General features: G+C 41.1%; 1 protein-coding gene across 1 annotated transcript; it reads right to left on the reverse strand.

Moving 5' to 3' along the window:
- Positions 1 to 1,378: 1,378 nt before the first annotated feature.
- Positions 1,379 to 2,944, reverse strand: LOC147892911 (flavanone 3-dioxygenase 2-like). Its single transcript, XM_087386818.1, has 4 exons — positions 2,699 to 2,944; positions 2,348 to 2,580; positions 1,843 to 2,167; positions 1,379 to 1,633 (listed from the first exon to the last, which is right to left on the reverse strand). Exons 1-4 carry the CDS (start codon positions 2,942 to 2,944, stop codon positions 1,379 to 1,381), a joined length of 1,059 nt encoding a protein of 352 aa, XP_087242944.1.
- Positions 2,945 to 13,360: the final 10,416 nt, after the last annotated feature.

A 13,360-nucleotide genomic window follows, 5' to 3' on the forward strand; every position in this document is an offset into this window, starting at 1 on the left:
AAAATAGGGGCCCACACCATGGGAGCTAGAGAAAAAATCAAAGATCGAAGATAAGATTTTGGTAACTCAAGGAGTTTGTAGATTCCATAAGATAAAAAAATCCACAGACGTCAAGGAACCTATAGAATCCATAGACTTTATGATTCAAGAGAGAGTCTATTGACTTCAAGGAATCTACATAACTTACAAGTTTGCAAAAGTCTAGGGAATCTACTAACTCACAAATTCTAAGCTAATCATCAAAATCTAAGGCTATGATGTGAGGAATTTCTATAATCTGAGGAATTCTTAAAAAAAAGCAACTAGCAAGCTCATTGATCCAAGACAAAGAACAAGATGTATAAATATTTATTTATTTAAAAGTACATTATAAAACAACCTAAAGGTATGCAAGTTGTTTCTTAACAACATAGTAGAAATGTACTACTATAATCCGATAAGAGAAATGTCCACTCATTATCCTCTCTCTCTCTCTCTCTCTCTCTCTCTCTCTTGTTTGTGTGTATGTGTAAAGAGAAGGGGGGTTTGGGGTGATTCAATATCACAAATATTTTTTATAAGCCAAGAATTTTATACTTTAGCTTTTAGGGCCACGAGTAGTATTCACCAATAGCACAGCCTACATAACTAGCTCACAAGTCACTTTGACCACTGCCTCCATCAGAGGCACTACAATTATAATCACTAATAGCCTTTGGAAAGCTAGCATATCACATTTTTGCATCCTTTATATGAGGTAAAGGCCATGTCACTCTTTTTTTATTTGTAGCTAATCAATGACAATGCTGTTGACTCCATTTGTGGTTCTAAATTACTAGATTGGAGAACTGCCCAATTGAATATGAGTAAAACTTCAAAACTAAGGGGGAAAAGGTTTGAGCTAGGAGCATGCACTATTCCAAATTACATTGATTTCCTTTTCATTGAACAAATACTATGAGTAAGACACTAAGCGACAAGCAAGAACTCATAGCTTAGAATTGATGCACACTATATTGTTATTGAACTTAGATGATACTTGTAGACCTTGGATAGCCATATCACATAAAGTTTTATCATTGGAGCTGAGAATGATAAATCAATAGTGATAATATTAATTCCTTTCAAACTAAGTCATCAATTACAATAAAAGTACTCATTGTGTGCACATGGTTGCAACATCCTCTTTTGCTTCACATGGCCTTCCCATGGGTCCATGGCTTACCCAACATTCTGAATTCATGCAAGAGCATTATCCATGTGTAAAACTCAAAGTCACATTATTTGTTTAGGCCTATGCAGCAAGGACAAAACTCAAGAACTTTGCCAAGTTTACCGCAATTACAAGGTGACCTTGTTATTTAAAGGAAATACATCATTTAGGCAAGAGGTGCATTCGTCACTCCTTATAATTGGCGCCTGCAAAATTCAAACTAGATTTGTAGATCACACGGTTGGTATAGTAGTTCCTGAGATACTCTCCAAAGACGTAGTCTTTAAAAAGGGGTGGATTCTTATCACTCAGCAAGGCAGGAAGGGGGCTGATCTTAGTATCCTCCTTTGGGCCGAGGCTTGCAGCTAAGGTCATTCTGGCTCTGGTGCGGTTGACCACGGCTCTGTGCTCCACGCTCTTGTACTTCCCGTTAGTCAAAACCTGCACACGAGAGCTTAGAATTATCCAACTTCCAAGAACTCTCCTACATTCAAAAAACGTTCTTGCTTCTATGTGATTGGAACATGACTACAATGTACATTGCTAGCCAAGGCCTGCTGAAGCTGAGTGCGGAGCATGACTACATTGCTAGCCAAGGCACCATAAACTAAACGGTTGCGCAGTCCGACAAGGGAAGGCAGGCTTAGCACCTCGATCTGATCAGCTACGTTGACGACGAATGCGTTGGGAACCGGGTTGGCAGATATCCATTTATCGCCCTTCCTGATTTGCAAGCCTGGCACTTCATCTGGCATTAGGATAGTGAGACTTGAAAGATCGGAGTGGGCGCTTATGCCCAAGACGACACTCGGGTCTGGACAGGGCGGGTAGAAATTGATGGCCATCACAAGACGCTCAAGTCCTGGCAGCGCAGTTTTCATATACTCGCTAGTCAAACCTAGGCTCTCGAAAATGGCCTCGTACAGCGCAGCACCCAGCTTGTCCATTTTCGTTCTGTACTCCTGAAGATCCTCTCTGAAACCAGGCGATCAAGTAGCAAGAAGTTTGTTGACAATCAAGAATTATGTGAGAACTAACTAATTTGTGTAAAATCGACAACTACGTAATCTCTTTGCCAGTTTATGATATCTTGTAGATCTGTCGTAAGATGTACTGCAATCCGTCTGGCTTCTGGTAATCTAACGTAAAAGCTACCTTAAAACTAGTGGCGCTTCTTCGAAACCATCGCATACCCCCGGACGACGCCGGATGACGAGCCCGTCCTTCCAGTCAGATGGCTGGCCTGGCGCAACATTGAAACCCGTGGTAACGGTAACACCAGCGTCGGCATTATGAGACGGGAGTTTCCTCTTCTCCTCTACGGGTAGATCGTAGAACCTTCCAACAGCCCTCCGGATCTTAGCCATGTCCACCCCATGGTTAATTATCTGTCACAGCATAGCAGTAAGGGAGGCCATGAGTAAACTTGTATATCTTTGTTTGCATTGCGAGAAAAAAGCTACATGCATACAAATTCGTCTCCACGATTCAAGTGAGTGCACACACCTGGAAGAATCCCCACTCGTCACAGGCGCGGCCGATTTGCGCTACGATCTCTGCTCGTCGGCCATCCTCTAGGCCTGCGAGATCAATCACCGGAACCTCTTCGTCGCTAGAGGTTTTCTCAAGGGAGACACGTTCGTCAAGAGGCCTGATGTATTGGGCGGGGACCTCGGTGACACCATCGTCGACCCATTCCTTAACACCTTTAATGTGGTCTCGGAGGCTTCCGCCCAGCAGCACTGGAGCCATGGCAGATATGTAAGCGAATAAGGTGACAGATGATCGAGCTTGGAAAGCAATTGAAAATCTTCGGGGGAGGAATGATTATATAGAGGCGAAAGGTGTTGCCAGCTATTTGGCTTTGTCTTTATTTTCTCCCACGCTTTCGGCGGTTGGTTGGAACTATCCCAGAACCATCAATGGCACGAGATCCTCACCTTGCTTACTAGAAATCTAATAATAAATGCACCCGCAGGCCCGTGCAAATATCATCAGCAATGTTAATAGTACACACCGACTTGGTATGACTAACTACAATTACCACTATAGTTATACTTAATAGCAGCCTAAACAAGTCAACATAACTTTTCTCAAAGGAAAACCATCATCTACACAAAACCACACCCATTCCATAGGCCCTTGGTGCAGGACCAAAAACCATGATTAAATAGTTTTTTCCAACGATTTTTAGTTTTAAAAAACCAATTAAATCAATTTAGAATACCATTTCAATCAAACGATTTAAATCCCATTCCTTAATTAACACCTTTGATGTGATCTCACAGGCTTCCGCCCATCACCACTGGAGCCATGGCAGATATGTACTAAGTGGATAAGGTGACAAATGATGCTAGCTTGGAAAGCAGATGAAAATCTTATCAAGGGAGGAGTGATTATATAGAGGCGAAAGGTGTTGCTAGTTATTTGTTATTTTCTCACACGCTTTCGGCAGTTCATTGGAACTATCTCAAAACCATCAATGCCACGATATCCAAAACGTTGCTTCACAGACCAGAAATCTAATAAATGCATCAGTGCGTGGTATGACCAATGTAACAATCACCTAGGAAAACAAGGTGGCAATGCCAGTGAGGCCCTGCAAAAGGAAATAGAAGTTGGGAATAACATGGGATACCACAATCTAGCCCTAAAGTTCTAACTAACTACAATTACCACTATAATTACACTTAATAGCAGCCTAAACAAGTCAACATGACTTTTTTCAAAGAAAAACCATCATCTACACAAATTCCATAGGCCCCTTTCAGGGCCAAAAACCTTGATTAAATAGTTTTTATCCAATGATTTTTAGTTTTAAAAATCAATTAAATCAATTTAGAATACCATTTAAAGAAACGATCATTTAAATGAAATGATTTAAATCCCTTGGAAACCCTTGTTTAGAATTTCTCTCTCAAATGTTATGTGAGAGCCATGTAATGTTTGGGATATTTTAAGATAGGAGTGGTCTAATGCCAAGTGTGGGTATGGTGCGTTGGTGTAATATTGATGTTGCTTAATGGATCTTGACCAAATTTGTGATTGGAGCATGCATACAATATGCATATTGTACCAACTTCATCTATACTACCTAATGTCCATTCTCTTTTTAATGATTGAAGATGTACACGGGCCTAGTGGTACATGAGTTACTAGCATAAGGATGGGTGGGATCATCTATCACCACTTCAATGTTAGTACTATTAGTCAGAAAAGAAATCAAGACCAGAGGCTAGAGGCTAAGCGTGGCAACGCTCGAGGGCCATAGAGAAAAGGAGATCGTGAGGGCGAATTGTTGTCATGGGAGGGGAAAAGGAATTAGAAGTGGAGGGAAGGAAGAGGGAGACTATGACACAAGAAGAAAAGGAGAGGGGGAAGAGAAGCATGTACATGATAGGAGGAGGAATGTAGAGATGGAGACATCAAGGGAAGAGAACTATACTTTATTTGAAAGAAAGGATGACAGGGAAATATCAAAATACTAGGTAGGTGGCTTTACAAGAATGAGTGTGTCTCATGAAGGAATAGCCCCCTCCTTTTATAGCCAAAAGAGGGGGTCTCTCCCAATTAATGTATCCTCCCACATGCATGGTGTGTGTGGAAAAGTCTCCCATGTGGGCTAGGCGGTTACACACTCTCAATTGTGTGCGACAACCCTTTGCCTCAATTTTCCACATAAATCAAGCCCCATATCTCAAGTCTATGATACACCCTTGGTCTCTTCCCAATTTTATAATATGTTCAAACCTCTAGGAGGACAAGTGGAGGGTTGGCACAAGGAATCTTGCCACCTCATCCTACTTTCCCCATTATTTAACTTGCTCTCTTGGACCTTCTATACCTCCCCCACATGGGCCAAACCCATATGGAGGGAATAACTCAATATAATATCCATCTCCACCTATTTTATATTACTTATGATCCCATGGACTTTGAGCCATATCTCACTAAATGCAGCCTAGGTGGAGGGGTGGCACATGGAGGAGCCATGCCACCTTCATTTTATAATATTACTATCATGGATTATGTACAACACACCTTATGGGTCCTCTTACATGGAAGGGTGGCACATGGTCATGCCCTGCCACCTCAACCTTGGGCCCTATGCACACCATATTTTATTATACTATTGCCACATATACAAACACACATACATATTAATGCCTTTTTCCTTAGACAATTTTATCCATAACAGTTCTCCCCCCCAGGCAGGGAATGCACAGCATTTCCATGCCTGGGTCCATCACGCACAAAGAAAGGCTTGAGGTAACGCTTGTTGATCACCTTCTTGCCATATGGTTCATGTAGCTCCTGAACTTGTACAGACCCATTGCTACGTTCCTTGATGACTTTGTATGGACCTAGGTGTCCACAGTGGCAGAAACTTCTTATCCATTTGGTGGTCCAATCTGTTATCAAAGCATAGAACAACATCCCCCTCACAAAGTGTCTTTCCCATCCCTTGCGAATCTTAGCATCCAAGCGGGCCCTTTGTCGATTATTTTGGATCTCTGTTTGGTGTAGTACAAGGCGTCGAGTTTCATCTAACTTCTCAAGTTGTACCAATCTGGCCTCTACATGTTCATCTTCTATCATCCTCTGTTCCTGTGCCAATCTCAAGGCTGGAATCTCTATCTCTAGTGGTAAAACTGCCTCAGTACCATACACCAACTCAAAAGGAGTGTGACCGGTAGATGTTTTATGAGTGATGTTGTAAGCCCACATGGCTTCAGTGACCTTCTGATCCCATTGGCTCCTGTTCCCTATGGCCATTTTTCCCATGGTTTTACAAAGGAGGCCATTGGTCCGCTCTGTTTGACCCATGGATGCTGGATAATAGATGCTAGAAGTGTGATGATCAATACCCATGCGATCCATGAGTAACTTCATTTAAGAATGGTCAGAGACTATCTCCATGGGTGTCCCAAACCTTGTGCAGATACGTTCAAATATGAAATTTGAAACTGCCTTGCCATTTGTAGCAGGGAGGGCAATAGCTTCAGCCCACTTAGTGACATACTGAGTGGCTACCAAAAGATACTTCTTTTTGCGGGCAGTCATGGGCAAGGGCCCGACAAAATCTATTCCCCACTTCTGAAACAGATGGATGGACATCACTGGGTGATGTTGCCCAGGACGCAAATCCTTCCTACCAAAGAATTGACATGGTTCACAGGTTTTGCAATACAAAGTGACATCCTTGAACAAGGTCGGCCAATAGTATCCAGCATGTAAAATCTTCTTAGCTGTATAGTCACTGGCATAGTGGCCTCCACAAAATCCATCATGATAATGCTTCAATACCTTAGGTACTTCATCTGCATCAATGGCCCGTCTTAGTACCCCATCCATGCCTTGACGGTACAACACCCCATCAAGGAGGGTGTAGCGCCTACTATCTCTGCGGATCTTCTTTCTCTCATAGCTAGTACTTTCTGAAGGAAAGGAGAAAGCAATCAAAAACTTGTAGATACCACCATACCATGGATCCCCAACTTCTATGGCTACTACAAGGGTTACATCAAGGCACTCCTCTAAATCAATCAAAGCATTCTTCAAGTTGGAACAACCCCCTTTTACAATTTTGAAAGAAAAATCATATTCTTGTAGAACTGCCAACCATTTGGCCAACTTGCCCATGGGATTTGGTGATTGAAGAACCTACTTTGCAAGACCAGTGCTAGTGAGTATAAAGAAGGACTTTCCAGCCACATAATGCTTAAATTTCTCAATGTAAAACACCAAAGACAAGGCATGCTTGTCAGCCTCTGAATAGCGTCGCTCAGTGTCGAGAAATTGTCGAGAAGCAAATCGAACGGGATACATGTACCGATCCTCCCCTTGCTGGAGAAGAATACCTGCCAGAGTGTGCTCACCAAACCCAGGATTGATATAGAAAGTCTTTGACCAATCTGGATTGCGTAGAATGGGTTTGTTTCTTAAAAGAATTATCTTTCAACACATTTTTAAGGTAATAACAGGGGTACAAAGGGATGTCTATAAATAAGAAAATTATGTTGTGTAAAAATGAATGAGTGACTAGTCTGTATATTAAAAAGATCTAGTCCTAGTGAAAATAAAAGTGTAAAAACTATGTTTCCTAAAGAAATACTTTTTTTAAAAAATATCTTGAAAAACACGCTTGGATTAACCTGCTCATAAAATTGACGCATCCAAGAAAGAGCATAAGCATATGCAAATGCATACGCTTATGAAAAGAGAGAAAAGAGGATGAAAGAAGAGGAAGGAAGAGGATGAAAAGAGAGGGGAAAAGAAGAGAAGGAAGAGGATGAAAGAGTGGAAGAGAGAAGAAAAAAGAGAGGGGAAAAGAAGAAAAGAGAGGAAGAAAGAGAGGGGAAAGAGAGAGAGGAAAGAGAGAAAAAGAGAGAAAGCATATGATTATGCTTATGCATGATCATATGCTCGCATATGATTATGCTTATGCATGATCATATGAGCATATGCTCATGCATAAGCATACGCAAATGCATATGCTTATGAAAAGAGAGAAAAGAGGATGAAAGAAGTGGAAAGAAGAGGATGAAAAGAAAGGGGAAAAGAAGAGAAGGAAGAGGATGAAAGAGAGGAAAAGAGAAGAAAAGAGAGAGGGGAATTAAAGAAGAAAAGAGAGGAAAAAAGAGAGGGAAAAGAGAGAGGGGAAAGAGAGGAAGCATATGATTATGCTTATGCATGAGCATATGCTCATGCATAAGCATACGCAAATGCATATGCTTATGAAAAGAGAGAAAAGAGGATGAAAGAGAGGAAATAAGAGAGGGGAAAAGAAGAGAAGCAAGAGGATGAAAGAGAGGAAGAGAGAAGAAAAAAGAGAGGGGAAAAGAAGAAAAAGTTGAGATATTGAGCTCCACTAGTGATATGCCAAGGTGACCGTTGTGCAAATGCGGTTGGTACACCGCCCATGAATAATAGTTGGATGACAGCTATCTTTATGTACTCTAGTTAGTGGCTCAGTTAGTATGCCACCTAGGTTAGTTGAGTTTGGTTTGAGACCCACATATAGGGTTCACCTATTCCTTTTCTACTAAGAGAGAGTTATTTTGGCTTACACAACTAAAAAGAGGAAAATTGTTTTCAGCCTCCACCTTTGTATGTATTTCCCCCATTGTGTATGTGAGAAAGCTGCAAGTGAGACCCCTTACTTCTCTCCCACTCTCTTCACATGGTATTAGAGCTCGGTTCGTGGTAAGGAGCTTAAGAAAGCAAACCAAGTTTGTGGTGTCTTGGTAAGAGGATTAGTGTTGCTTTCCTGTTTTCAAGTTTGGGAGCAAATCTCTACAGGTAGCACAGCCGGAAAGTGCAAGAGTGCACTGTCTCAGATTGGGATGCCCTTCACGGTGTGGTGAGAGGGTAGTATATACTGCGGGAAGGAAAAAGCCCTTAGTGACATTATTTTTTTTAGTAGAGGCCATCAATTCGGGGCCTGTTTGGTGGCGAATGTTTTCTACAGGCACTCAGAAAAGTGCCCTGTTTTTGTTATGCGACCATTGTTTCGTAGGTCGATGAAAAGTTGCCGCAGAAATTGCATTGTATGCCTGTACATATGCCTGTACACAGAGATATTGGGAGTGACAGAATCATTCTTGTTGCCCGTTGATGCATAATTGTCACTAGGAAGTGACTGTGGGGTCAAATACCACTTTCGTCAGTTTTGCAGATTTGCCCTTGTAAGGCAGAAGTTGTATATTTTACAGTGACAGAATATTTTATAGTGTTTTGGCGTCTGATGCTCTTTCACAGATTGTCACTAAAAGGCTTGACAAGAACAACTTCCAAGCATGGAAGTTTAGAATGATGAATTTCCTTAAGGGAAAAGGCTATTGGGAGTTCATTACTAGAGTTGAATAAGAACCAGTTATTCCTAATGTTCCCAATCAACAAGAGTTGGAGGCATTTAAAGGCTGGCATGAGAGAGCTAGAAAAGTTATGTACTGCCTGTCTATCGGTATTTCAGATTCTATGATTGTGCATATTCAGGATGCAAGTATGCCAAAGGAGGCATGGGATACTTTGACAAAAATGTATAGCACAAATATGCAAGCTAGGAAAATGCAGCTCAAGCAAGAGTTGCATAATGTGCAAAGAGAAAATATGAGCGTCAATGACTACCACATGAAGGTGAAAAAGATTGTAGATGCACTTGCTTCCATTGGGTCACCAGTGGAAGATGATGATTTGGTTTCTGTGACCTTGAATGGTCTAGGAAAGGATTATGCACAATTCTGTACATCCATTTCCATCCGTGAGAATTTTCCTGATTTTGAGGAGTTGATTGCTCTTCTAATTTTTGAAGAGCAGAGAAATGGTGGTGCATCTTCTTCAGGAGGAACTTCAAAAGAAACTGTCTTCTACTCAAATACTAGAAGAGGTAGAGGCAGAGGTAGAGCAGGCCAATTTGGAGGCCATGGCAGAAATCAGAATATGCAGCAACTTTAAGAAAACCAGACCTATGGAGGAGGACATGGTAACTCTAGAGGCAGGGGGAGCCAAAGAGGTCATGGTGGATGGCAGAGGGGCCAAAATGCAAATAGCAATGTTGAATGCTACTACTATAGTAAAATGGGTCATATGGCTAAAGACTGCTACAAAAAGAAGAATGACATCATGAGTGGAAAATTGTAGCAACGCAATTATGCATCCTCTAGTAGACAGGGTGATGACAGAAATGAGCATTTGTTTATGGTGCAGCACATGACCAATTCTGTGACAAGTGCAGAAGAAAGCAATGATGTGTGGTATGTTGACTCAGGTGCATCAAACCACATGACAAGTCATGCAAAATAGATGCAAGATGCAAGGAAAATGGAAAGACTAGGATTTGTGGAGACTGGTGACGATACTCCACATCCTATTGTGTAGATTGGTAAAGTTCGTTTGTCTATGCAGGATAGGAAAAAGAAATACCTGTCTGATATATTTCATGTCCCGAATATCACCAAGAACTTGATTTCTATTGGTCAAATGGTTGAGCAGGGCTTGCAGGTCAGATTTAATCATCACAGATGCTTTGTTGAGGATATGAAAAATAAAGGTCGCTTGATAGCAAAAGGGAAGAAGAAGGGCAGGATGTTTACGTTGGATGTAGACATGCTTGAATTAAGTGCAGCAATGTTTGCACATGGGACTGATGTAGTTGCAGATATTGATATCTGGCATAAACACATTGGTCATGTTAATGTATAATGACTTAAATTAATGCAGGCCCAAAACATTGTTGCAGGATCGCCTAAGTTCAAGGTTGCAGAAATGCATAAGGTATGTGAAGCCTATCAATTTGAAAAACAGGCAAGGAAACCATTTCCTAGACATGTTCAAGAGAGTAAGAGGCCATTAGAATTAATCCACTCTGATGTGTGGACTACTAAAGCTGCATCTATTGGAGGCTATCATTATTTTGTCACTTTTATTGATGATTACAGCAGAAAAGTTTGAGTGTATTTTATGAAAAAGAAAAGTGAAGTGTTTGGGTATTTCAAAGCTTTTAAAGCTATGGTTGAGAAAGAAATAAGCCTACAAATAAAATGCCTAAGGTCAGATGGAGGAGGAGAGTACCTCTCAAAGGAGTCTGCAAGGTTCCTGCAGGAGCATGGCATAAAGTAGCAATATTCATGCATCATACCCCACAGCAAAATGGACTTGCAGAAAGGAAAAACAAGCATATTGGAGAGGTATCTCATGCCATGCTCAATGAAAAAGGCCTGCCAGATTATTAGTGGGCTGAAGCAGCTGCTACAGCAATCTACATAATGAACAGGACTCCCACTGCAACAATACATGGCATGATGCCAGAGGAGAGGTATACTGGTAGGAAACCAGATATTTCTCATTTGAAATTTTTTGCTTGCATTGCCTATGTTCATGTGCCAAATGAGTTGAGATCCAAGTTGGATCCAAAATCTGAGAAGTGCATCTTTATCGGTTATTCTCTACATAGATGCTATACCCTTCTACTCGTAAGTTTACAGTAAGCAAAGATGTTGTTTTTCATGAGATGAGCAGTTGGTATAATCCAATAAATGTGATTGATGATGTAGATGCACAAAATGGTAATGCTGCACAGAATTCACAGTAGCAATCACAAAATATTAATGGACCTATAGTGTCCTCTACTAGTGGTTCACATACTTTGCCATGGATAGGCAGATTGAGATCAGGAGGATCTCCTCAAAGCAATGCAGATAGTAGTATGCAAGTATCACAAAAAGGAAAAGAGAAAGTAGACCAGCCCATGTTTGATATGAATGCAGGTCACTCGTATGTGGATGGTGAATCCAGTGGCTCAAAATAGAGCCTTGATGATGAGTTGGGTATTCCTTCTATTGTTACACCTGGAGTAAGGAAGACAAGGGATGTTTTGAGAGCACCCGGTAGTGAGCCTATTTTGCGCAAGTCTACCAGAGTTCAGTATCCTGTGGACAGGCTGAAATATGATCGATTTATAGCCATTCACTATGCCTATATGGTCAAAGTGATACATGAACCAGAACCTAAGTAAGCCATGGGAAAAGAAAAATGGGAGAAAGCCATGGATGAAGAAATGGATGCCTTAGAAGCAAATGCTACATGGGAATTGGTGCCTTTGCCTAAAGACAAGAATGCAATTGGCTACAAGTGGGTTTATAAGGTGAAGCACAATGCAGATGGTTCTGTGAACATTTTACAAGGCAAGATTAGTTGTCAAGGGGTATGCATAGACATATGGCATTGATTATGAAGAAACATTCAGTCCGGTTTCAAGGATGGTAATCATAAGAGCAGTCATTGCTATGGCTGCATCAAAGGGATGGTCTTTACATCAAATGGATGTAAAGAATGCCTTCTTGCATTGGTGATTTGCAAGAAGAGGTCTATATGGAGCAGCCACCAGGTTATGTTCATGCTATTCTTCTTGAGTTTGTTTGTAGGTTGAAGAAAGCCTTGTATGGCTTGAAGCAAGCACCCAAAGCATGGTCTGACAAGATAGGATAGTATCTTGTCACTATTGGCTTTCAGATTTCCAAGGCAGATTTCTCACTTTATGTGAGAAAAACAGAGAAAGGCATTAAGCTGCTTGTCATTTATGTTGATGATTTGATCATCACAGGTGATAGTGATGAAGATATTCTTCATGTGAAAATGCTATTGAAACAAAAGTTTGAGATGAAGGATTTGGGAGAGCTGCGTTACTTCTTGGGAATTGAGGTGATCATTAGATCCACAAGTGGGATATGGCACTTGCAGAGGCAGTATGGATTGGACATGCTGTCCAAATATGGGATGATAGGTTGTAAGCCTATTTCAATTCCTTTGGAGTAGAATGTGAAGTTGAGCACAGCTGCAGGTGAGCTTCTGGAAGACCCTACTATGTACAGATGCATAGTAGGAAGTTTGATTTATATGACTATTACTAGGCCAGATTTGAGCTATGCTGTTGGGTTGGTAAGTCACTTTATGCAGGCTCCAAGGAAACCACATTTGGATGCGGCTAGATGCATACTGAGGTATGTGAAGTCCACATTGCAGTATGGACTATTTTATGAGACTGGGGTTCAGATACAATTGCATGGATACATTGATGCTAATTGGGCTGGTAGTATTTCTAATAGACAATCTACCAGTGGATATGTGTTCTCTTTTGGGAGTGCTACAGTCACTTGGAGCTGCAAGAAATAGCCTACAGTTGCCTTGTCGAGCACAGAGGCTGAGTACAAGAGTGCAGCAATGGCTGCATGTGAGGTAGCTTGGTTGCATAAGCTACTTTATGATATGCATCAGTCTACAGATGGGCCAGTTGTCATTTATTGTGACAACATGAGCAGTATACACTTGGCAAATAACCCAGTCTATCATGCTAGAACAAAGAACATTGAGAAAAAGAGAGGGGAAAATAAGAAAAGAGAGGAAAAAAGAGAGGGGAAAGAGGTGAAAAAGAGAGAAAGCATATGATTATGCTTATGCATGAGCATATGAGAATATCAGCATATGCTCATGCATAAGCATATAAGCATAAGCATACGCAAATGCATATTCTTATGAAACGAGAGAAAAGAGGATGAAAGAGAGGATGAGAGGATGAAAGAGAGGATAAAAGACAGGAGAAAAGAGAAGGAAAAGAGAGAAAAAAGAGAGGGGAAAGAGAGGAAAAGAGAGGGGAGGAAGAGGGAAGGA

This window comes from Dipteris shenzhenensis, chromosome 16, assembly GCF_047967505.1.
Source record: "Dipteris shenzhenensis isolate YYH24624 ecotype China chromosome 16, Dip_SZ_1.0, whole genome shotgun sequence".
Lineage (NCBI taxonomy): Eukaryota > Viridiplantae > Streptophyta > Polypodiopsida > Gleicheniales > Dipteridaceae > Dipteris > Dipteris shenzhenensis.

Excerpts from the sequence above, each read along its gene's own strand:
- LOC147892911 (XM_087386818.1), bottom strand. The coding sequence starts at position 2,944 with ATGGCTCCAGTGCTGCTGGGCGGAAGCCTCCGAGACCACATTAAAGGT. Across the intron at positions 2,581-2,698 it reads ACGAGTGGGGATTCTTCCAG|ATAATTAACCATGGGGTGGA; the intron begins GTGTGTGCACTC and ends ATGCTGTGACAG. Across the intron at positions 2,168-2,347 it reads GAAGCGCCACTAGTTTTAAG|AGAGGATCTTCAGGAGTACA; the intron begins GTAGCTTTTACG and ends GCCTGGTTTCAG.